The sequence below is a fragment of the Rattus norvegicus genome, chromosome 4 (genome assembly GCF_021556685.1).
Source record: "Rattus norvegicus strain SHRSP/BbbUtx chromosome 4, alternate assembly SHRSP_T2T, whole genome shotgun sequence".
Lineage (NCBI taxonomy): Eukaryota > Metazoa > Chordata > Mammalia > Rodentia > Muridae > Rattus > Rattus norvegicus.
In genome coordinates this window covers 11,858,255-11,883,386 of record NC_141537.1, presented here as the reverse complement: position 1 = coordinate 11,883,386, position 25,132 = coordinate 11,858,255, and the positions used below count along the sequence as shown (strand labels likewise).

Sequence of the window (25,132 nt, the reverse complement as noted above, 5' to 3'; positions counted from 1 at the left end):
CTCCTCCTCGCTATTGCTTTCAATTCTAAAAAACAACATTTATGAAATGTTTCTTAGGGTTTCATTGCTGTGAATAGACACCATGACCATGGCAACTCTTACAAGGAAGTATTAACTGGGGCTGGCCTACAGGTTCACAGGGTTAGTCTACTGTCACCATGGCAGGAAGAATGGTGGCATTCAAGCAGACATGGTGCTGGAGAGGCACTGAGAGTCCCGCATAGAGCTTGGCAGGCAGCAGGAAGAGCAAGTGGCACTAGGCCACTTTTAAGCTGTCAGATTTCAGAATCTGTGTACATGAAAACATGGACTTATATCATTGACATAGTTAGAAAAGAATATAAACATTTTTCCAAGCCAAATATTTTTGTAATACATGGTGGCAGCTTACTCTAAGAGGCAGCGAAGGAACCGTACTTAATACTCCCATTTTCAAGCTACAAGATTGTCATTTACCTCAGTAAGCACACACAGAAAAACAGGGCCATAGTGGCATCTATAATAGTGACTATAAAACCCCCAAACATGTATTTATTCATTCTGTGGGGTGTTTTATGTAATCCTGTCACTTGAGGCAGAGATAGAGGATGGATCATCACAAGTCAAGGCCAGTGTCCTCTACATGACAAGTTCTAGTTCTCTGGTTACAGAGAGGCTGAGTCTCAGAAGAGCGAAAAGGCTGTGACTGACACTTTACATTCTTTTCTTCACTCTGTTGCCATTTCAAGAATTATTGGGAACTATGGAAAATGGATTTCTTCAAAAGTTATAACTTGTTTCCTCCTGTTTTTATGTCCTATTAAAGTCCCCAATTTATCTTACATATAAAACTATTATCTAGGGGTTGGGGATTTAGCTCAGTGGTAGAGCACTTGCCTAGCAAGCTCAAGGTCCTGGGTTCGGTCCCCAGCTCCGGAAAAAAAAAAAAAACCTATTATCTAAAATCCTTTGAGGCTTGTATACATGTAATACATGTGTGTAGATGTATGAAACATGGTAGTAAATGAGTATTTGTGTAGGATAGCAAACCAATCCTGTTAGGATGAATCTTTCACTTCTTATAAATGAGCACACTAAAGCTTTTTTTTTTTTCCAGATGGACTGAGCTGTGTTCAATGATTGAGCCCAGGAAGAATCATGGGCTGGTGTTTGTAAAGGACAAGATATTTGCTGTTGGTGGTCAGAATGGTTTAGGTACATGATGTTAACTTACTCTTCAGTTTCTCTGGGTTTGCTGTTAACTTCTAGATTACTGGAACATTTTTAAAACTTGAATCTACACAGCATTATGTCTAAGCACTAACAAACTATGAAATGTCAGAAACGCAGTGATTGTGACTACCTCAGACAGGCTTGGGATTGTCCATGTGCCCATAGGGAATGCTGTCACATCTGCCTCAGACATACTGAGCAGCTGAGAAATTTGAATGTTAATAGGTCTTAGCTTTCAACACTTTATTTTTTTATGTACAAAATTCTCAAATTTTTTTTAAATCTAAGTTTAAAAAGTAAGTTACAGAAGCATATATGAATTTTAAATCACTTAAAAGAAAAAAAACTGTAGGCATGAGGAGCAAGTTACAGGTAACAACAGCATTTCATAGTTACAGGAAATAGACAAGCACAGATAGCATCCTCTAAAGAAAATAGCTTTGGGGCAGAGAAGAGAAATGGAGTGGGATTTGGAAATAAAAATAATAACAAAAGTGGTATAGCTGGGTCCCCAGGTAGCACTATATCCAATTTTCTGAGGAACCTCCAGACTGATTTCTAGAGTGGTTGTACCAGTCTGCAATCCCTCCCAACAATGGAGGAGTGTTCCTCTTTCTCCACATCCTCGCCAGCATCTGCTGTCCCCTGAGTTTTTGATCTTAGCCATTCTGACTGGTGTGAGGTGGAATCTCAGGGTTGTTTTGATTTGCATTTCCCTGATGATTAAGGACGTTGAACATTTCTTTAGTTGCTTCTCAGCCATTCAATATTCCTCAGTTGAGAATTCTTTTTTTAATTGCAGTTTTAATTTATATTTTAAATGCTATCCCATTTCCTGGTTTCCCCTCCAGAAACCTGGTATCCCACCCCCCACTCCCTGCTTCTGTGAGGGGGTCTGTCACCCCCACCCCCTCCCACCTCCCCGCTTTCAGCACTTCAGACACTGTTGGAAGTGTCTTTACTCTTTAGGACTGACCTTTTCATTTTCTCATGTAATGCTAATAATGATCTTAAATAAGGAGAAATATGAACTGAATCTAGAAATAGTACTTCATTTTTTCAGGATTTTTAAGTGTTAAGTAAAACAATAACTTCTTTTCTGTTATTCTTATCCACTGGTATTTTCCATAAATTGCTAAAAGATAGGAAGAAAAACATTTGAAATCATTTATAACCAAAACAAATCACTGCTTTTTAAATTTTCTTTTTCAGAATAGAACATTTGTAGGAAATGTGTGGGGTTTATTTTTTGTTGTCATTTTGTTGTGTTTCTCAATTTCTTTTATGTTTTAAGTATTTAGGTAGTGGATATGTGGGTCATGATTATAAAGCTCTTATATCCTTTCTACATTTTAACAATTTTTTTTGAAAATAAAATATAAAATTTTTTTTAACAAAACTGGTGAAGAGATCCAAGAATCGGTGATAGAGTTCTCGTATCTTGTTCTTTTGAAGGGGGCCTGGACAACGTGGAGTATTATGACATCAAGTTAAATGAATGGAAGATGGTGTCACCGATGCCGTGGAGGGGCGTGACAGTGAAGTGTGCAGCAGTTGGCTCTGTCATCTATGTCCTGGCAGGGTTTCAGGGTGTAGGCCGATTGGGGCACATCCTTGAATACAACACTGAGACAGACAAGTGGGTAGCCAACTCCAAAGTCCGCGCTTTCCCAGTCACAAGCTGTTTGATTTGTGTGGTTGATACCTGCGGGGCAAACGAAGAGACCCTGGAAACATGAGGGGACGGTGAACGGACTCCGGTCATCTGAAACTTAGACATATGGCCGCCAGTGGTTTAGTCCAAGAGTTCGGTTATGAAGTTCTGATCTAGTATTTTGATAAAGTAAGATTCCAGTAAGATATCAGTTTATATCATCTGGACCTCCTTACTTAATTCAAAGACCATATTTTAGTTGGCCATATAACCAAGAACCTATCAGCCAGAAAACGTGAAAAGTTGCAAGCACTTCTTGCAAACAGGAATCGCAACTGTGTAACCGATTGTGGCAGAGTGGGGCATGCTCATCAGAGAAGTAGCCTCAGCTTAGCTCTAGATTCTATTTTCCTAATTGTGTCCGTGCTGTGTAGTTAGGTCTTTTTGTTTCTGGTTGGTCGAGAACTAAGTAGTAGTATGAATTACAATCCGAGATGGTAAACTCTGATGATAGAGAAACTATAATAGTGTTATGTGTTTTGCTTGTCTTCATTTATTTCATTTAGTGCCAAATTACTCCATTTTAAAGTAAGCAAGAGCAGCTCAAACATGTATATCTTCTCACAAAACATCACAGATTTGGGGGACTTAACACTGTACCCAAGTACTCATAAAATATATTCAGTCCAATTAAATGAAATATTACACATTTCTGTATAAAATATTAAGCTTAGCACCCATCGTTAATTTATATGGTTTTACTGAACAGTGTGAAAAGTGCTGTATGTCCTCATTCCCTACTGCGAGAGCCAATCAGTAAGAACAGTTAACCAACAGAAGAAATGCTGTTTGAAGAAATTTCTAGATTACTAGAAAAGCACTGATAATTTAGCCCAGAATCATATGGATCTTAAAAGATACGTTTTTTTTTCTCTCTCTTAGCAGAACATGTTAGAGATAACTGAGTTTTCTCTAAAAGTTTTGTAATAATTGGCATTAAATATATCACTATTCATTGCTTTTATTTGGACAACAAATTACCAAACAGACTATAAATTTTCCCAGCAATGTTTTACCCTTTGACTATGTATGAAATGTGCCATGTTAAACTGTCAATCAATGTTTTTATCCGATATTAAATATTTTTAACTTAAATAATTTGCTTTGTTTATTCATTCTAAGTGTGTTCAATAATATTTTTAAAATCTGTGAAAGTTTCCATTTAAAAGTTTTCTCTCTATGGAGGTTATAACAGACTCTAAAATGTTTAAACTAAAAGTGAAGTTGAAAATGACAGGTTTATGTGTCGAGTTCTTATGTACAGACAGCTTTATTGAGATGCAATCCATTGGCATACAACTTAGCCATTTAAACTACCAGTTTAGTGGCTTTTACTATTTTTATTGTGTACAGTCGTCATATTCTTCAAATGTTTTCATAACCCCTCCAGAAGAAACTCTGTACTTACTTAGTAATCACTCCTGTTTCCCATGTATTAGCTTTCTAGACTGCTACCAACTACTGCTTGCTTAATGGATAACCACCAGTGTATTTTCATTACTTGGAGGCCAGATGTCTCAAATCTGGCTTTCACAGGACTGGGCAAAACCCCTACACACCCCATTCCCACTCCTGCTGGTTGCCATTGTCCTTGGCGTTTACTTCTTAGCTTATACCTTGGTCTTCTCATGGCCATTTTTCTCTTGTGTAACTTTCTTCACGTAGTTATTTTGTAAACACAGCATTTATTTGGACCATTACTTTTTTTTTACTCACTTGTACGAATGAATGTATACCAAATGTGTGCCTGGTGCCCACAGAAGTCAGAAAATGGAGTCCGATCCCCTGAATCTGGTTGTGAACCACCACGTGGGTACTGGAAATTGAACCCAGGTCCTCTAGAAGAACGACTAGTGCCCTTGACCTTGGAGCTATCCCCAGCTGACAGAATTCAAGATACCCATCTGCCTCTGCTTTCTAAATGCTGAGATTAAAGGTATGCACCACCACATCAGAAGGATTCTGGTACTGTGTCTTAAACCACTTACATCTGCAAAGATGCTGTCTACAAATGAAAATGCATTCTAGAGCTTCATATATATATATATATGAATATGAATGAATTTTTTTGAGGAACACTATTTAACCCATTACACGTTTACAAATTCCAGCCTTAGGCAACCTCCACCTCTAAACTGTAAAGTTATCTTTTATTCGCTTGATGTGATTGTCATTTCAGAAGCTTACTGCCTCTGTCTGCTACCCTAGGCCTAGTCCTGAAGGCTTCTAGCCTCCATACAGTCTATTCTAGGCCTAGAGCATTCTCAGCCTGAGACTGACTGCTGAATAAACATCCTTTCTCGCTCTTCCTGAACTCCGGCCGGTTCCACTCAGATGCTCTGGCTCAAACTCCTCTCCAAATTGATTCAATTTGGCTTCTCTTTCAGTCTCTGAAATAATTGCTCTGCTTGGCCTCGTAGTACGTCTGGCAATCTGTTCTAATCTTCTGGCTTCTCCTCATTCTCTGGGTTGTTCTGTCTTCACCTGTGTCTAGCTTGTTCTCTACAAGTCACAGTAACTGCCTCCTCTTTCCTTCTCTCTGCTCCCTCTTCTGTAGCTCCATGTTCCTCCTCTTGTGAGAGTTGGGCATATCCTGTTCTGTCCAGTCTTTCTCTGGCCCGTCACTTTGTCTGCCACTCAATTAGACACCACTTCCGAACATAGAGACTCCCTATTAAAAACTAACTTTACTCTCCTTGTTTGGGATTAAAGCTGTGTACTAAGGCATGTCTGTATTCTAGCAGAGGAATTAGAGGTGTGCTAAGAGTTACACCACAACTAGAAACTTTTGTTTTTTCAGTAAATAACCCAATCTTGGAGGTTCACAGCACAATCAAGCATCCTGCAACACTAGATTTGACGTTGCAAACATTTTTATGTAGGATATTGAAGTTCGCACTATGGCTAGTTGAAGCTGGAGAGATGGCACTTGTTCTTGCAGAAAGTCCTAGGTGTGGTCCTTTACATCCACTCGGAGGCTCACAATCATCAACATCTCTAGTTTCAGGGGATTCAATGCCCTCTTTCTGGCTACCTCAAGTACCAGACACACTCAGTGAAGCACATGCATACATGCAGGCAAACACAAAAAAAAATGTTAATGTAGCTAAATTTTTTGGCGACAAAATATTCACTTACCACACTATAGTTATACTGACAGAGCAGTTACACCTGTAGACTATGCTGTTAAAATGTTTTAAATATACTAGCTGTTCTTTTAATAAAGTTCATTTACCCCTAATAGCCTGTATCATGTTCCTAATAAGAATGTGTCTCCCCCCAATCCCAGAACTATTGTACACAATTCTAAAGGAAAATGGGTTAAAGTAAACTATTCAAAGTATTTTACTTTTATACAAACTGCTTTGTATAAAATTGTATACAAAGTACATTTCATTACTTTTTCAAAAATTTCCTTTCCTATAATGTACTTTGCTTTCATTTCAATAGATACTGGGTTTGTCAGTATTCTGTCCTTTGAAGTGGTCTATTTTGATAATACATGGTTTTTACTTTTGAGAATCACAATTTGACTATGAATGTTTAGTAGCCAAGAATTGTTACATACTATAAACAGTAATTGTGACTTTGTGGTCTAGTTTTTAAAACTTATTATTATAGTCTCATGGAAACTTCTTGAGCCAGGAAATATTTTAATATACCAATACCAAAGCGTGCCATTTAATAAATAGTTATTCAACTAAGTATATTCCTTTTTGATTTGTTTGCATTAGGGAAATTCCAATTTACTCCATTCAATATGGCACCAAACCAGATTCTCACTCAACTTCAGTAAACTGGGCATTTCGCAGGTTGCAGCATTCAACCCTGATTGATCCTTTTGAATACCTTAAGTTTCACACTGATCTTACTAGTTTTATTCCTTTTTTAACATAATTCAATTTGTTGTGGGGGGTATGAAGATTAAAAATAGTGGCAGTTCACACTGGTTAAGCTAAGGCAGGAGGATAACTAACTTTTGAGACCAGACTGGGTCTCAATGTGTTTGTATACTTCCTATTACTGTGACAAACCTGGCAAAAACAACCTGAGGAATTGTGTTGATTCTGGCTCGCAGATTAAAGGCGCTGTCTATCACAGCTCGGAAGGGATTTCAATATGAAACAGCTGTCACACTGCAACTGCAGGCTAGCAACAGCAATGGATGCTCAACTCGAATTTACCTTTTTATTCAGTGCATGCCCACTCCTTTGAGGGTGCAGTCCACATTCAGGGTACAGCTTCTGTCCAGTTCAACCTTTCTGGAAGCATCTTCACAGACATGCTCAGGGATATGTGTCTATGGTGATTCTAAAAGTAATCAAGTTGATACTTGGATAGGTGGATTTCTGTGGGTTCGTGGCCGACCAGGGGCTAAGACTGTATCTAAACAAACAAAAACAAAACAAACAAAAACCAGTAAATTGAAACTGTGCTCCTAAGGAAAAACAGGCTGTTGCTGTGTCGGTTTTACATTTTTTCATTCTTCCTGATAAAATTTCAAAAGGCAACATTTACGTGAAATTTTAAGACGGTACCAACTAAGGAACTAATAGATGCTTTTCGCCTGCATTGAGTACTATGTCCTAGTTACAGCTGACTTTCTGTAAGTCTTCCCTTATGATAAACGGCCAGGCCCCTTTTTTTTTTTTCTAAGTAAATGTAAAGAACGAATGAGTCTCGCAAACTGCAGCCAAGTAGAGGGTTGCTGGTTGTCTGGTATCCTCTAGATTCGGGTGCGGTTCCGGGATCCAATGCCTGCGTTCCTTTTCAACAGCCCGCTTTCTCAGGACTCCTTTACCCGAGCGCTGACGTCTCAGTTCCTCTCAAACCCCATTGGCTAAAGCCCACGCCTCTCGCCGCACAGATAGGTCACAGAACCTGGGCGCGGGGAGATGACGTCACACTAGCCGGACCGCGGTTGCTGGAGCTTGGGCCCTCGCAGCTGACCGCGAGTAGGGACGGGCTGCGACGGCGCTACGATGACCATTTGCCAGTTTTTCCTTCAAGGCCGGTGCCGCTTCGGAGACCGCTGCTGGAACGAGCATCCCGGCGCCCGGGGTGCGGCCGGGGCCCGGCAGCCGCCACCACAGCAGCAGCCGCCCTCAGGTGATGGCTGAGCCCTGAGCCAGGGTCACGTGGTGCAGACGCTCTCCTTCACCCTGACATCTGCCCTGGCTTCCGATGTTTCGCCCAGTAGTTGGGCTCGTTCTTTCCACTGGTTAGATGTGGACAGGCGTTTGGATTGGGTGCTACTTCCAAACTGCGTTTTTAATGTTGGTGAATGGCAGCGATTGGGAGAAGTCTCGTTCAGACTCTTTGCCCTACTCTCTTGTTCTTGATCACAAGCTCTTAAAATTTGGGCTACCTAGTCGGTAGCTTGAGACACCGGGCCAAGAATCTTACAGGTTTTGTGGAAAGGGTATTCAGGAACCAGACATTAAACCAGCATAACACAAGGTTTCAAAAGTCAAAGATAAATACGTTTTATTCTCTTAATTTTTTATTTGTTTTATTTGTTTGGCTTTTTTTTTTCTTTTTGGCTTTGTTGTGGTGGTGGGTTTTGTTGTTCTTTGTTTGTTTGCTTGCTTTGGTTTTGGTTTTTAGGTTTTTAGAGACAGTATTTCTCTGTGTAATAGCCCTGGCTGTCCTGAAACTCTTCTTTGTAGACCAGGCTGTCCTTGAACTCACAGAGATCAACCTGCCTCTACCTCCTGAGTGCTTAATTAAAGTCATGTGCCACCACTGCCCAGTTCTTATCGAACCGGAACCTAGTTCTTGACGGTATCAGTGGGTACTTCTCTTTCCCCTTCTCTTTAAGACCCCTCCAGCTCCCGGTTGCATGGTAGTTTGATGTTTCTACTCTTCGTGGAGAAGGCAGATTGTATCATCTACAGTCTTGTCTAGTGAAGGACTCCAAATTAGGATTCAGGGTCGCATAGATATTGATGTACTCCGGGACTGCTAAGAGTAATGTTTGGTTTCTGGAAACCTACTTTAAATGTAGTAATTTGCAAGTAAGTGTTCAGTAGATAGATAATTAGGTGAAAAATAAAATATAAATAAAACTTTAGGATGAAAATAAAGAAAAAGAATGCTTTGGAATTTTAAGGCTAAAATTATGGCCACTGAGCGGCAGCATAAAGGAAGTTTTATTTCCATGCTGTGTAATCCCCCAGCAACAGATTTGGAACTTCAAAACAAAATGCCATAATGCCATTAATTCCTGCTTCAGAGATCAGTTCAGCTGCCTTCTTTCTCTTTGGATTTATTGAGTAGTTTAGAATATGGGTACACCCATTGCTCTGTTTTTAGTATATATTAAATGGCATATTTTCTAAATTCTAAGATAAATTATTTTATCCTAGCATCATCTGGGAAGTGATAAGATTAAAAACAATATTGAAACCTCAACAAGTCCAGTTAGCTATTTTTTAATATATTTATGAGTTGTGAAAAACCTACACTGTACTTATCCACCTATTAGTATGTTCCGTAATCTCCGTATGAAGGATAGGTGGGTGGGCACTGTGTTCACAGAGTAAAGACTGGGGCAATGCCTTTTAAATACCTATTTAACTACAGAAAGCAAAGTTTAACCCTTTTTATTGTCCAGTTTATTGATTGTTCTCTTTCATTCATTGTCTCCGTATGGCCCAGTGCAGAAGCACACACACATCCAGTGCTAGGTCAAACAGAGGTCCTGAGCATGCCTGGCTTACCCCAAAGCTTTTAGAGATATTTAGAGTATTTTTTAATTTATTCCCCCCATGGTCAATTTAATAGGCTTAACACTGAACTCAGCGATATATTTCTATATTTCTATGATCACACTGATCTCATCTTGTTGCCTTTTGTCGATTTGGGTTTTGGGTTTCTTATTTGCTTTTTGAGATGGGACCTCACTATGTAGCCCTGGCTGACCTGGAATTTAGAGGTCTGCCTGTCTCTCCCTCCACAGTGCTGGCCTTGATATTATTTTTTAATGTAAATAGAACTTCATGTGATTTGTTATAACATATAATAAGCTGTAAATCAGAAAGAGATCGCCATTTAAGACTAGTAGAAAATAGCACTTTATTAGCCTTTGTATAATTTCAAGACATAAGATAAAATGTTATAGAGATTTTCAAGATTTGAAAAAGTTACCAATTTTCTGGTTGTTTTGTTGATGATTTCAGGGGGTAACCGTCGGGGGTGGAATGCAGGCAGCCAGAGGTACTCCAATGTCATCCAGCCGTCCAGTTTCTCCAAGAGCACGCCCTGGGGTGGCAGCAGAGGTCAGGACAAACCGCCCTTCGGCCCTTTTGATTCTGGAGCTTCTACCAGCAGAGGCTTTGGGTCACCTCAAAACCCTTTTGCCTCACCTCTCTCTGATGAGCAGAAAGATGAAAAGAAACTTCTGTGAGTTAAAGTGCCATAGAAAATCACCACCCAATTGATTGGTTTTTCCAGAAGCACTTACAGTATTTTCTTTTAAAAAAGAATGGTTTTGAAAGTCAGAATAAACAAAACAAGAAAAAGAAGTCGGCCACGGTCCTGTGGCCCAGCCAGCCTGTTCACACTGTGAGCATCTCAGACCGCGTCACTTAGCAGTGTGCGTTCTTAGGACTGCCTGCACTGGTCCACTTCCTACTGTACTAGCACATTTCAAAGGTTAGTCTTGCTTAAATGGTCCGTGTGCTCTGCGCTCGTTACAGAGTATTGGATAATTCAGAACAATTGCTATCCTCAAGGTTACTGGTTATAGCACACATGTGTCTTTGTAAAACCTTTATTCCAGTTACTCTATTTGAAGTGCCATAAAGAGTGGATTTTTAGGTTTGTTTGGGGTATTTTTTTTTTGAGGGGGCAGGTGGGCTTTGTTTTATTTTAAGGCAGGGTGTCCCTATGTAGCCCAGGCTGACTTGTAACTCAGGTCTCACAGCCTCTACCTCCAGGTTGCTGGGACTAAAGGTGTGTGTCCCCTCACCAGCTGTTTGCTTCTGAAATACTAAGGACTGAACCTAAATCTTCAACTGTATTGGGCAAGCATCAAGTGTGTGTGTGTGCGTGTGTGTGTGTGTCTGTCTGTGTGTGTGTGTGTGTGTGTGTGTGTGTTTCAATTCTAAGTGTAATAACATTCTTTGTGATACCTATCACTTGACTAGTTAATGGTCGCATTTGACAGGAAAGAAACATTAATTTATTAATGTATAAGTTTGTTGAGATTAGCTGTTAAATGCACAGACCTGAAAGCTGAAGAGGTAGCTTAGCAGTTAAGAACACTGGCTGTTCTTCAAGGGACCTGGGTTCAATTCCCAGCACCCACATAGCAGCTCACAACTTTCTGTAACTGTGGTTCCAAGGGATCCAACACCCTCACACAGGCATACATCCAGGCACATAAAACTAGAAATAAATTACTTAAAAGTGTATGTTTTAAGTGCATGGACCTGCTTCTCATATTACAAAGTCGAGAATTTAAGTAAAACATGTCTGAAGTCCTATAACCCACTCTTAAGTTTTAATGATTCTCTATGACTAATAGTAGTGCTTTCTGTTGTTTCCAGTTAAAAAATATGGTACACTGTATTTAGTTCCTTAAAAAATATTATATTTCTGACAATTCTTAAGTATATCGATTAGTTTTTCTCTGAATTAGGAAGCCAACACTATCAATTGTTGTATATTATTTGTAACTACAAAATACATAGTTTTTCTCTGAATTAGGAAGCCAACACTATCAATTGTTGTATATTATTTGTAACTACAAAATACAAGGTGTTTGTTGTTTTGGAAACAAGTTGTATAGCCCAGATTGACCTTAAACTCACTGTATTACCCTGCCTGGCCTCAAAATTCTCGTCAAATTTTACCCAGGTGCCGGAATTACAGCTGTGCTCCACCATGCTCAGGTTGTAATTCATAGTTCTGTAAACTTCTAAGGTAGAAAAGAGTCTTCAGAAAATAAGGTGGTGGTGGCGGCGCACGGCTTTAATCCTGGCACTCTGGAAGCAGAGGTAAGTTTGAGGTCAACCTGGTCTACAGAGTGAGTTCCAAGATAGCCAAGGAATGAAACACTGTCTAAAAAAAAAAAAAGAAAATGAAAACTATGTAAATTTATGTATTTACTAGAATTTAAATTTTCAGTCATTCAACTTCATAAGTAACAAATTTCAACAAGCAAGTGAAATATCCACTACTCTCACTTTTATTTCTTTTCTTCTCCCAGGGAAGGAATTGTTAAGGACGTAGAGGTTTGGGAGTCTTCAGGGCAGTGGATGTTTTCTGTTTACTCACCAGTGAGAAAGAAACCCAACATTTCAGGTAACTGGGACACGTGCTGACTTGTTGGCTGGTTGGTTCTCGGTGACGATTGGACCCAGACCTGCAGACATGCCAAGCCAAAGCCCTGTGGCTAGGCCGTGGAACCAGCCCAGTCCTTGTGGTTTTAAATAGGAAATTTCTACTGTCTAGAACTGGGCCATGCTAAAGACATTTATTCCAAACTTAACTAGAATTTGATATTTTTTAGAGTACAAGTATTCAGCTAAACATCATGCTTCGGAGACTGAGAACCAACAGTGTCATTCTTTTAAGTTGTATTCTTCTCAAGAAAGAATAGTAAAATCAGAACCTACCACATTTTAGTTGTCAACCTAAGGAAAGGCTCTGCTTTATTGTTTCCCTTTGTAAAACCTCAGGGCGCGCTCGCTAGTTACCTCAGAGACAGGAGGGTCCCACGCTGCCCGCCATTACAGCCCTTGCTGCTGCTTACAGTTCCTCTTCTTCCCTCCCAAAAATCCCACTTCTTCAGAAAGCCTGTTGAGAATCTCAGGAAGCCACAGGCATGGCATTTCTGTAGAAGATTCTTTTCTTTCCATTTTTTTTTTCCCATGATCCCTATGGCTCCCAAGTTCTTCCAAGCCTCTCATGGAGAGCCTGAATCTCTCCTGGTGAGGCCCAGCAGAGCCAGGGTCAGATTTCAGGAGGGCCAGGCCTCCCCCCTTGCCTCCGGTTGACCCCAGCACTCCCTTCTTCAGGTAAAAACTTACTCACTTTGGTCTGTCCTGCTCCCCAGTCTGCATTCGAGGGACACAAAAGCCCTGGGCCGCTGAGCTTCTTCCTGGAACCTTGTGTTCTGGGTGAAGGAGAACAAAAAACTGAGAAAACAGTTCATTTAAGGTAGCGGTAAGTTCCATAAGCAAATAGTAAACTTAGTAAGCCCTAGGTTGGTTTAAATATTAGTACTTAAGTACTGCCAAGTAGTAAATCTTAATTCACAAGTGGACCTAAAGCCTAATGTCTTATCTCTCTGAAATAGAGCTCTGCATAGGGGTGACCATGTAAAATATAGGACATTCAGTTAAATTAAAGTTAAAGTTCAGATAAGAAAATATTCTCAATATATGTATCCTGTATAATATATGGGACATACTTAAATTTGTTTTATATTTGAAATTTCAATTTATGTACACATCTTTTTTGTTTTATTTGTTTGTTTTTCTTGTTAGTTAAATCTGGCAGCCTATCTCTGAGATATCACTAGGCACTGGATACGTTCATACAAGTTCATAATAACTAAGACACTAATGGCCACTTTCAGTGTTGAAATGTGCAGTGCTGGTATAAAAGTGTTGTTGATAAAACCAATGGATTTATCTAACTTGAGGAAGTAAAATTATCCCTATTCTAAGTGAAATAAAAATCACTGACTAGGGGTTGGGGATTTAGCTCAGTGGTAGAGCGCTTACCTAGGAAGCGCAAGGCCCTGGGTTCGGTCCCCAGCTCCGAAAAAAAGAACCCCCCCCCAAAAAAAAAATCACTGACTAGTAAACTCTCTTAGCCATGGAAGATGCACTTTAAATATCTCAATACACAGTCCAGGTCAGCTGCCTCGGGATGGTTTTAACTGCAGTGAGCTGGGCCTCAGCCCTCATGCGTCAGTCAGTAATCAGGAGAACGTCCCATGACATTCTCACAGGCCAGTCTGACAGGCAGTTCCTCAAATGGGGTTCTTCCCCAGAGTGTCATGGACAACCAGGATTAGCCATTACATGCCATCCTTCTAAAACCTGCAAAAATAGCTACTCAAATAATTATTGTACTCAAATAATTCTGTATTCTAATTTCTGTATTCTGTGCTTCAGATAAGAAACTAGTCACAGCTTGAAAGAACAGGGATTGAGGTGAACAGTTTCTTGATGGAGAGTTGTTACATTCTTATGAAACCCTTGGAGGATGAGAAGGTATCTGGTATAAGAAGCTTGGGGAAGGGGTTGGGGATTTAGCACAGTGGTAGAGCGCTTGCCTAGCAACCGCAAGGCCCTTAAAAAAGAAAAAAAAAAAAAAAAAAAAGAAGAAGCTTGGGGAAAGACATTCCTAGCAATATGACAGCTAGTGTGGGGGCCTTGAGGTGAGAGCAGTGAGCCCAAATAATAGAAGAAAGACAATCACAAGTGACACAGCACAGTGCCAGCGCGGCAGCGGCAGCCGAGGCCGAGGCCCACATGCTGTTGGCTCTAATTAGGTTGGGTGTGCAGCTGTTGCAGAGCCCCAGCAGAAGGCTGAGGTCTGACTAGAAAGTCTGATCCTGTGGCACAGGAAGGAGAGAGAAGGAGCCCTTGGGATGGGGACAAGAAAAGAGGCAGGGAGACAAGTTAGGAAGTGATGGCTGGTGACCGACTTAGACCTATTGGCAGTGGATACTGAATTGGTCAAAGTCGAGTTCTGTTTTGAACCAGCAGGATGCTAATATTTTAGATACAGAAAAATAAATCCAGTATGATTCCTGAGTGCTTTCTGCACTGGAGTAAACTAAATGGTACATGGGTTCCAAGGACATCTGTGTTGAAAATAAAAACATTGCCTTTCTTAGTGTTCTCAGTGCTAAAAGTACAGCCATTAGTGTAGACAATAAAACCACTCGGTGGTATAGAAAAACTGAGACATTTTTGGTATTTCCTTTAAAATCTATGCATGTTAAGAACACCAGCTGCTCTTCCAGAGGACCTGTAATGATTTTAGCTTCTGCATGTCAGCTCAAACTGACTAACTGCAGTTCCAGGGGATCCATCTGACACTGGGCACACATGTGGTACACATGCATTCATGCAGGCAAAACATCCTGCACCACGTTACTTATGCACTTACATGCTCTATATCAAGTGACCGTGCAGTCTTGTTCTGCATACTTGCCTTTTTCATCAGGGCCCCAGACCCCATGCATACCAAGCAAACATCCTACCACGGAGCAGAGCTCCATTCCGAAGCCCCACTGGTCTACATTAATTATCAATGAGAGTATTAGAATAAGCGTCCTTTTGTATGACACAAGTGTCTGAAGTTAAACCCCGGAAAGGTAAGTCAGAGTCTGAGCAGTTAGCACTTGTGCTTTTTATGGACAGTTTGCCCCAGGAAACCCCTTAGTGTGTTCAGAACAGCACCTATCGGCACACCTGAGGGACAGTGTTCTTACTGTCTGCCAGTCTGTGAGGAGAGCATTTTATGACTGAGATGAATTTTTAATTTTCTTTTTTTCTTTACTTGCTTTTGAAATTGTAGTGGGCTGCTTGACCTCTGCCTTTGCCTGTGTCTGCTCTGACTTGGGAGCAATGCTTCTGTGTTGTGTTACTCATGTGCGTGCAGTTGTGTCCTCCGGGCTTCTCCTTTGCCTTCTCCATTTCTTTATTGCAGATGGAACAGTGTTGGTGTCTGTAGTCCGCTCTTTTTTTCCTTCACTCTTTATCTTTACAGAAGTCTTCATTCAAAGATGAAATAACTGTATTTTCTTCCAATTTAATAATGTAAACATTCGTGTATAGGCTTTGATTTTTTTTTCCTGTGACCTTGAAATTTTTCTGATAACCAGCCTTGTCACATTTTGTCTTAAACTCTAGCTTTACTACCAGAATCAACAGTAATTATTGTTTACTCCAACTGATTCCTCACTTCAGGTTTCACAGACATTTCACCAGAAGAGTTGAGGCTTGAGTACCATAACTTCTTAACCAGCAACAACTTGCAGAGCTATGTAAGTCTGTTTTCTGTTCTTCTACCAGTTACGGCTTCCTGTATCGGTAGTGGCTTCCTTGTGTTTTGACATGTTTGGTGAGAGTGGTGGTTTGAATATGCTGGCCCCACAGGGCATGGCGCTGTTAGGAGGTGTGGCCTTTGTGGAGGAAAAGCGTGCCATTGAGAAGCTGGGCTTTGAAAGTCCCCTGTGGTCAGGCTGCACCTAGTATGGAAAAGAGCTTCTTCTAGCTGCCTGCAAAAAGGAGTCCTTTCCTGGCTGTCTTTAGATGAAGATGTAGACCTCTCAGCAACAACTCCAGCACCACGCTGCCTGCACACTGCCATGCTCCCACCATGATGATAATGGACTGAACCTGTGAAACTAAACCAACCCCAATTAAATGTTGGCCTTATAAGAGTTGCCTTGGTCATGGCGTCTCTTCATAGCAATGAAGACTCTAACTAAGGCTGGTACCAGGAACTAGGGTATTGCTGTAATAGGCCAGACTGTGTTTTGTTTAGAGGAATATGGATTTTGGTATTTTGATTTGGAAAGCCGTAGAATACTTTAAGTGGGGCTTAATGAGCCACCTAGTAGGAATATGAAAAATATTGGTGCTAGTGATCACCCAACAAGGGTGATTTCAACTCTGGATTGTTGTTCTGATGTTTTGGTGAAGAATGTTGCTGCTTTTTGCCCTTGTCAAAAGAGTCTGCTAAGGTAAAGAGATTTATATTAATTTACATTGACAAAGAAGTCTCAAAAAAGCCCAGCATAGACTTTATCCTCTGGTTTACTCTCATGGAGTGTTTTGATGAAGTGTAGCAAGCTTAGAAAGGAAAAATACAAAATGTATGGCTCAAAGACTGGTGCACCCGGAAGTGGGATGAAGCTAAATCCTGTGTTCAAGGAGAGTAGTGGAATGAAGGGAGTGGTGACCTCACCCAGCAAGACCCCACCCAGCTGAGCATATGCATCTGCAGTTGTAAGAAGGAGAGTTACATTAGGCAATACTGTGGCTGGTTATTGTTTTCATTTGGACATAGGGAGATACCATCATGTGTCAAATTGACAAGGGATGGACCATGATGGCTATTCTTGGTTTTCAACTTGATTAAAATCAAAAATGAAAAGCTTAGGTCCAGGCGTGATGGTACTCACTTTTTTTTTGGGGGGGGGGGGAGTTCTTTTTTTCAGAGCTGGGGACCGAACCCAGGGCCTTGCGCTTCCTAGGTAAGCGCTCTACCACTGAGCTAAATCCCCAGCCCTGAAGGTACTCACCTTTAATCCCAGCATTAAGGAGACAGAGCTATGCAGATCTCGGAGTTCAAGGTCAATCTACAGATGTTTCAGGACAGCCCACCTTAGGCACTGAAGGAGTTGGAAAAAAAGGCTGGTAAGAATGTAATAGAACAAGGGGGCCATAATCCAGCCCCAGCAGGCAGCACAACTCAGCAGCTTCGGCCATGTGCCTCTGGCTTTAGAGTCAAGAATAGACGGGACGGACTACTGGGACCATTGATGCTGGTCAGCTGGAGCTAATCCGTGATTAAGAAGACACCAGCTATCTGAAGACAGCTACAGTGTACTTATATATAATAAGTGAATAAATAAAAAAAAATAGAATCTTTAAAAAAAAAAAAAGAAAAGAAAAGAAGACACCAGCATCACTGAGGTGAAATCTTCTGGGAAGTGTTTTCTAAGAGCACAAAGAAGCTGTGTTCCAGAGATAGCCAAGGTTGTTCCTCATGCTGCAGCGTACTTGGTAATGTGTAAGAGTCACCTAGGTGGTACTGGTATTGAAGGCATGACGTGGTCATGAAGAACAGCTAAGGCTGGGCACTGTGAGAGGCCAGGGAAGGCCATTGGTGAAGGTGCAGCCTCACTTGTGTTGGCTGCCCAGGACTGAGGGGGTCATGCAAAGGAGTTGTGGCTTGGCACTGTGAAGAGCACCTTTGAGAGGCTATTGGTTGGTGACACACTTCCTCCAACAAGGCCACACCTCCTAACAGTTCTACTCCCTCTGGGCCAAGTATATTCAAACCACCACAGTGAGAACTGTTAATTTTATGTAGGTCAATGCCTTTTTTAAATTGTGTTGTTCTATAAGTTGATAATGATGTACTAAGTGATAAGGGATATTGTTTTTATTATTTTAAGAAGTTATCGACCAGTCCTGCAGCTCAGACCTTGTGTCATCTGAAAGGCATTGGTGCTGATCCAGGATGAAGACCAGGAAAGCAGAGTCACGCAAACAGCAGTTCTGCCCAACAGATTAACACTCAGACCAGTCAGCCAAAAGAGACCAGGCTGACTGACAGGGCCAGTAGCATAAGCTGGGTGCCTGAAGGAGTAATTTCTGTTGTCTGCAGTCAGCACTGTGCATTCAGCTACTACACATATTCCTTCCTGTCCAGATAGCACCAGTTCTGCACTTCCAGGTGACGAACCATAAGATACAGGGAGTGAGAGCAGTCGGCAGCTGGAGCTGGGACATCTCTGGCACACAGTCAGTCCTCAGTAGTTTTTGTTTTCTCTCCCCAGCTAAACTCTGTTCAACAGCTAGTAAATCAGTGGAGGAGTAGGATAAATGAACTGAAAAATCTAAATATGTCGACCAAAGGAGCTCTGGTGAGTACTGAAGAATTTTCTTCAAAGAAGTACCTTGTCTATTTTGTTTTGTGTTGGTGTTTAAGACAAAAGTAAATAGGCCATGATGCCGTCGCCCGGGCTGCTCTTGAACGCAGCCATCCGTCTTGGTCTCTTCCATGCTGTGATTATGCCATGCTCTACCAGGCCCAGCTCTTGATTGCTTTCCAAGTGTTTGTTGAGACAGCATCTCATCTGAAATGACCCTGGCTGGCCTGGAACTCATAGAGAACCCTGAGCCCACCAGGATTAAAGGCGAGCACTGGCTCTATTGCTTTTGCTTTTTATTTTCATTATTTTATGTGTGTTTTGCCAGCACGTGTGTCTGTGCACCAAGTATGTGCCTGATGCAGTAGAGGTCAGAATAGGGTGTCCAGTCCCCCAGAACTGGAGTTATGGTTAAGGACTGCCATGTGGTGCAGGGAATCGAAGTCAGGTCCTCTTTTTTTTTTTTTTTTTATCTTTATTAACTTGAGTATTTCTTATTTACATTTTGATTGTTATTCCCCTTCCCGGTTTCCAGGCCAACATCCCCCTGACCCCTCCTCCTCCCCTTCTATACGGGTGTTATCCTCCCCCCATTACCGTCCTCCCCCCAACAATCACGTTCACTGGGGGTTCAGTCTTGGCAGGACCCAGGGCTTCCCCTTCCACTGGTGCTCTTACTAGGATATTCATTGCTACCTATGAGGTTAGAGCCCAGGGTCAGTCCATGTATAGTCTTTAGGTAGTGGCTTAGTCCCTGGAAGCTCTGGTTGGTTGCCCTCTTGAAGAACAATGTTCTTAACCTGTGAGCCATCTTTCCAACCCCCTTAGTGAAGGGCAAAGCAAAGTCTCTGTAGAAGATCACAGCTCGCACCCTCACCCTGTGCTCACACACGTACCCTCACCCTGTGCCCTCACACACACCCTCACCCTGTGCCCACACACACACACCCTCACCCTGTGCCCTCACACACATACCCTCACCCTATGCCCTCACACACATACCCTCACCCTGTGCCCACACACATACCCTCACCCTGTGCCCACACACACACCCTCACCCTGTGCCCTCACACACTCTCACCCTGTGCCCTCACACCCTCACCCTGTGCCCTCACACACCCTCACCCTGTGCCCGCACACACCCTCACCCTGTGCTCACACACACACCCTCACCCTGTGCTCACACACACACCCTCACCCTGTGCTCACACACACACCCTCACCCTGTGCTCACACACACACCCTCACCCTGTGGTCACACACACCCTCACCCTGTGCTCACACACACACCCTCACCCTGTGCTCACACACACACCCTCACCCTGTGCTCACACACACCCTCACCCTGTGCTCACACACACCCTCACCCTGTGCTCACACACACACCCTCACCCTGTGCTCACACACACACCCTCACCCTGTGCTCACACACACACCCTCACCCTGTGCTCACACACACACCCTCACCCTGTGCTCACACACACACCCTCACCCTGTGCTCACACACACCCTCACCCTGTGCTCACACACACACCCTCACCCTGTGCTCACACACACACGTCCTATCACTGAGTGCTCATGCGCCCTCATCACGTGGTCATCTGTAGCTGAAGTTCTAGAACTTATTTCTGTTTCTTAGAACAGTAGGGACAGTTGTGCCTTTTAAAACCATTTTTCAGTTAGACATGGCAGACTCCTTTAGTCCCAGCCCTGGGCAGACAGGGAGAGATAGACGTCTCTGAATTCAGAACAGCCTGATCTACATACTGGACTCCAAGACAGCCTGGGATGCTTCGACCTGGTTTCTAAATAAATAAATAAGTTTTAAGACTTTTAACATAAAGTTTTTAACTGGGGTAGGACTAGTTTTGAAAATTGGAAAATATTACAAATGTGTTTACTCATCTCGCAAGGCTGTGAGCCCTTTGAATTTAGTGGGGCACATTCTGACCCAGCTGAGAAGTGGCCCCATCACCATTGCCGAGAGCTGGTAGGACAGTGACATCTGAGTCTAAGGAACTACAGTTTCCCTCTGGGATGAATGTTTGAAGTCCATTGTTAATGTAAGGTCCCTCCGCTGCTCTTCTGGAGCTGCTCTTCTGGAACAACCTGTGGCTTAGCACGTCGCCGTTGTTACTCCTTTGTCATGAGTATAGTGTACTTACATTTGTTTATGCATTCACCTATTAGTGACTACTCCTCCTGTCAAAAGAAGCAAGGAACAAACAAAACAAAAGAGAACCTATATAATTCCTTCGTTATGAACCACAGCTTGTCTGTAGTGATGAGCTAATGAGCAATCGTGTGGGACTAGAAGTGGAGCGAGGGTTGTTATCTGCCCGTCTGCCTGGGCAGGATGTAGGCAGCTCTTAAGAGTAGTAGAAGTGTGTTTGTGGTGACTGTGTGTTAGGAGTCACTAAAATATGTCAAAACTCTGCTTAACCTGAGGGAGATGACCCTTTCACAGAGGTCACATATAAGACATCTATATATCAGATATTTATTTACAGTTCATGACAGTAGAAAAATTACAGTTTTGGGGTTGGGGATTTAGCTCAGTGGTAGAGCGCTTGCCTAGGAAGCGCGAGGCCCTGGGTTCGGTCCCCAGCTCCGAAAAAAAAAGAACCAAAAAAAAAAAAAAAGAAAAATTACAGTTTTGAAGCAGCAACTAAAATAATTTTGTTATTTGGGGGGACACTGCAACATGAGGACATGAGGAATGTTGAAAACTAGCTTTATTTAACTAGATAAAATTGTCTAAGGTACTTCCAGGGAAAGGAAGCTCAGCCTGAAGGTTTTCAAGCTGGGTGCAATGCTGTGCAACTTCAGTCCCAGCACTTAGGAGGTAGAGGCAAGTAGATGTCTATGAGCTCAAGGCCTAATCTATGTAGCAGTTCCAGTACAGCCAAGGATGCATAGTGAAACCCTGTCTCACAAGAGGGGGGATGTGTGGGGGTGTGGGGGGAGAAGGAAAAGAAAGAAAAAGGAGGAAGAAAGAAAACTGTCTTAGTGGGAAGGAGTGGGTGAAAGGTTCCTTGAAAGGGTGTTGTCAGTTAGCAGAGTGGGACAGTCTGATACTGGAGTTTCAGTGGTAAGCTTTCTACAACACTGCAACCACACTTGGGTTGAAGCGTCTGAGTGTGTAGACCAGGCATACTCTGACAGTCCTGTCTCCTGTGTCTAGAGCGACTGACACACAGGTTTAACTCGATAAACACTGACATGTGTGTTAGTGTCAAGTGCAGTTTTATTTATCCTTTAAGTTTTTATATATGGATACAGTGTATCAGAATTTAAAAATGATTTTCTGATTATAATGTTTTTAACAAGTTGAATTCTAACATTTTTTTAATTTATTCATTCTGTGTATATGAGTACACTGTAGCTGTTGTCTTCAGACACATGCACAGAAGAGGGCTTTGGATCCCATTACAGATGGTTGTGAGCCACTATGTGGTTGCTGGGAATTGAACTCAGGACCTCTGGAAAGAGCAGTCAGTGTTCTTAACCACTGAGCCATCTCTTCAGCCCGAATTCTAACAATTTTAATTTAATAAATTGAGTTAAACAAGTGAAATTTAACAAGTTGAAATTTAGCAAGTATAAAAGTCAGTTGTTCCCCAGCCAGAGATACCATTGTTCATGTCTAGAGCAGTTTTATGTAGATGTTCATGACAGTGGACTTTATAGTTTGTGGAGGCATATCCTTCCTTTTCATGATCACATTATGGACATTTTGTATGTTAAAAGTGCGTACTTGAATGATAGTTTAAATTTGTATGGTGTAGCAGCAGTCTGCGGTGATTATTCATCAGGTATTGCATTTGTTTGGTTTAAGCTCTCTGACTTAAAGGATGCAGTCAGTCAAGCAGCACCTGCGTTTGGATTTGGAAGCAAGCAAGCAGGGACATTTGGGTCACCAGGTAAGACAATGTGGCTCAGAAAAGTGGGATTCTGTGGATTTCAACTTTAGAAAGCCTGAGTCACCATTTTAAATAATTCTCACAAATTCCTCCATTGTGGAGCCTTGAAGAGCTTAGCTCCACAAATGCTTTGGAAAGACAGGCTGGTGGAGGGGGTGAGGGGACTGCTGCAGCTCAGCTTATAGACTACTGTCTCTGAGACGGGGCATTACTGTGTAGCCTGGCCTGGAACTCACTATTGAACCAGGACTCTTGATCCTTCTGCCTCTGCCCCTGCAGTGGGATTTCAGATGGGAACCAGCACACCAGCTCCAGGAGAAGTTTTAGGAATGTTTCTCAGCCTCATGGGAAACTAGGCGTGGGAAAGAGGCTGAAATAGAGAGTTGGAAGTCCCAGGCAAGCTCCGCCTTCACAGCAAGGCCCTCAGGGGACTTGATAGGAGCACCCAGTGTAGCAGCAGTGCCTTTGAGACCTTTGTCAGCGCCTAGCAATCACACAGCCACACTGCTGAAAAGGATGGCAAGCCAAAAGTGCACACCCCACTCTGCTCATGGGTGCAGTGGGTCACGGCCACAGTCATGACCGGGCAGTGGGGCTGAGAGGGCTGGTTTTAAGTTTGTTTTCAGGTCTCTCCCCCCCCCCCCCGCCCCCATGTCTGAAACGAGAAAGGAGTGGTGCGGCTACACTTCCCAACTGTAGTCTGTTTGTAGGTTTTCCGGTGAATAACAGCAGCAGCACTACTGTTCAGAGCTTCAGTTTTAAAACAAGCCCTGGACTGGCCACTGCTCCTTCTGGAAACACCTCGGTGTTTGGAAGTCACCCAGCCTTTGGGGCTGGGCCCTCTGCTGGCTCTGCTGTCTCGTCCTCCATTCCAGCCTTTGGACTTGGGAAACCTGAAGCCACATCTGCTGCGTCATTTTCATTCAAGAGCCCTGAAGCTTCCAGCTTTGGATCGCCTGGGTTTTCAGGATTTCCAGCTCCCATGGCAACAAGTCCCTTTGGCCCTGCCACAGCCCCTGCCTTTGGAAGTTCTGTGGCTGCTTTCGGCAGTCCTAGCCCACATTCTCAGACTGTGTTTGCCAAGCCTTGCACTGACGTGTTTGGAGGTAGCAGCATATCTAGCTCTGTCCCAGCTTCCAGTGCCCCGGATAACGCGCTGTTCACACCCAGGGATCAGCTGACGAAGGAAGAACTGGAACAGTTTCAGTCCCAGAAATTTACCCTGGGGAAAATCCCACTGAAGCCGCCACCTGTTGAGCTTCTGACTGTATAAGGACCGGGTGCAATACAGAAAGAGTGCTTTAGCCAGGCTCGCTGTGCAGCCTGCAGTCTGAGAGGCTGAGCACCCAGAACGCCTCACATTCAGGCCAGTGTGTTCAGCACAGAGTGGTAAGAGACCAGCAGCTCTGTGTGGGACCTTCAAAGAGAAAGATCTGATGGCTTTTAAAGCAATGTTTTTATAGTGCTGGGAATCACTGGGGCCTCACCCAGGCAAGGCGAGTACTACCTGACCCATACTCCACCCTAACTATGACTTCTGAGGTTGTCTTGATGAGTTTATGTGTATATGGAAGCTTTCAGTAATTTGAGAGATTTAACTTTTCTAAACATCTAGGTAAATAAAGGACAGCCAAAAAGTCAATAAGCAAGGGAAATATTTTGGGCTGTAATTATGAGTGGAACTCATACAGTGTATTGAATAAAGTAATTTTCACCTTCTTCCAGTTCACTATCTGCCCCTTTTTATAGGGATGTGGACAGTGGTTGCTGCAGATCAAACCCAGGCACAGTGTCCTGTGCATGATAGGCAATTCTTTGTCACTGAGCCACATCCCCCAACTCTGACTTGTGCCTGCCTATGAGGTTACAGATGGTTGTGAGCCACTGTATAGAGGTGCTAGGAATTGAACTCTAGTCCTCAACAACAGTCCTGAGTTTCTGAGCCATCTCTCCAATCCTAAGCCCTAACTTTTTACATGGGGGAAATAAACTGAGTGGGCGAAGCAGTTGCTGTGTATGTGAGGACCTGAGTTGATACCCAGCACTTAGTCCTCAGCACTGAAGAAGCAGAGACGAGTAGATGCCAGAACTCGCTGAGCAGCGATTTCCAGAAACCCTGTCAGAATCTAAGGATGGAGAACTGATGGGGGAAGACACCCAACACCAATCTTTGCCCACCACACATACCTGTGCACAAACACACACTCATATAGTAGACCAGAAAACCAAATGGCTTACCCATTGAAAGATGGGCCCTCCAAATGTTCATGCATATGTGCAAGGCATTCAGTCCCTGGGATCCTTTTAAACAGTGTGATGCCTATCTAACTTCAGAGGCATGTGAGAGCAAAGCCATTCTCAGGATTGTTTTTATGTTTTCTGTTTAGTAAGTAGAACATCAGTTGTTCCTGCTTTGGTCTGTGGGTTCCAACAGAATAGAGTCCTAGAATTCTGCTTCATGAACCCTAAGGCCTCAAATGAGACCTGCCAATAGATGAATGCTTCGTCATTCCTGTTGCCTGAGATTTATAGAGAACAGAAATTGATTCCTCATGAGTTCCTTATATTGCAATCCAGAGCATAATTTCAGTGTCTGTCCTGCAGAGGTGACTCACTACGTGGCAGAGAGAGAGTCAGCAAATGATGAAG

At 42.6% G+C, this 25,132-nt stretch overlaps 2 protein-coding genes across 5 annotated transcripts in view; both read left to right on the top strand.

Moving 5' to 3' along the window:
* The window catches only part of Klhl7 (kelch-like family member 7), a 55,999-nt gene extending 51,978 nt beyond the window's left edge, over positions 1-4,021 (top strand). The window contains exons 10-11 of the mRNA NM_001012187.1: positions 1,097-1,194; positions 2,668-4,021. Coding sequence (NP_001012187.1) covers positions 1,097-1,194; positions 2,668-2,951 — 382 coding nt within the window. The 3' untranslated portion in view covers positions 2,952-4,021. The remainder of the gene's footprint in view (positions 1-1,096; positions 1,195-2,667) is intronic.
* Positions 4,022-7,795: 3,774 nt separating this feature from the next.
* Nup42 (nucleoporin 42) lies at positions 7,796-24,821 on the top strand. Of its 4 annotated transcripts, none has more exons than NM_001109217.1 (7): positions 7,796-8,035; positions 10,108-10,330; positions 12,141-12,235; positions 15,865-15,941; positions 18,468-18,554; positions 22,399-22,483; positions 23,194-24,821. In NM_001109217.1, the coding sequence occupies exons 1-7, from the start codon at positions 7,909-7,911 to the stop codon at positions 23,754-23,756; spliced, it is 1,257 nt and encodes a 418-aa protein (NP_001102687.1). In that variant the 5' UTR covers positions 7,796-7,908; the 3' UTR covers positions 23,757-24,821. The 4 variants fall into 4 exon arrangements, with proteins under 4 accessions (NP_001102687.1, XP_087514669.1, XP_087514668.1 ...); XM_087658543.1 differs by having other exon boundaries at positions 7,827-8,035; positions 10,108-10,206; positions 23,194-24,202; XM_087658542.1 differs by having other exon boundaries at positions 7,827-8,035; positions 10,108-10,582; positions 23,194-24,202.
* Positions 24,822-25,132: the final 311 nt, after the last annotated feature.

Excerpts from the sequence above, each read along its gene's own strand:
- Nup42 (NM_001109217.1), top strand. The coding sequence starts at position 7,909 with ATGACCATTTGCCAGTTTTTCCTTCAAGGCCGGTGCCGCTTCGGAGAC. Across the intron at positions 8,036-10,107 it reads ACAGCAGCAGCCGCCCTCAG|GGGGTAACCGTCGGGGGTGG; the intron begins GTGATGGCTGAG and ends TGATGATTTCAG. Across the intron at positions 10,331-12,140 it reads AAAGATGAAAAGAAACTTCT|GGAAGGAATTGTTAAGGACG; the intron begins GTGAGTTAAAGT and ends TTCTTCTCCCAG.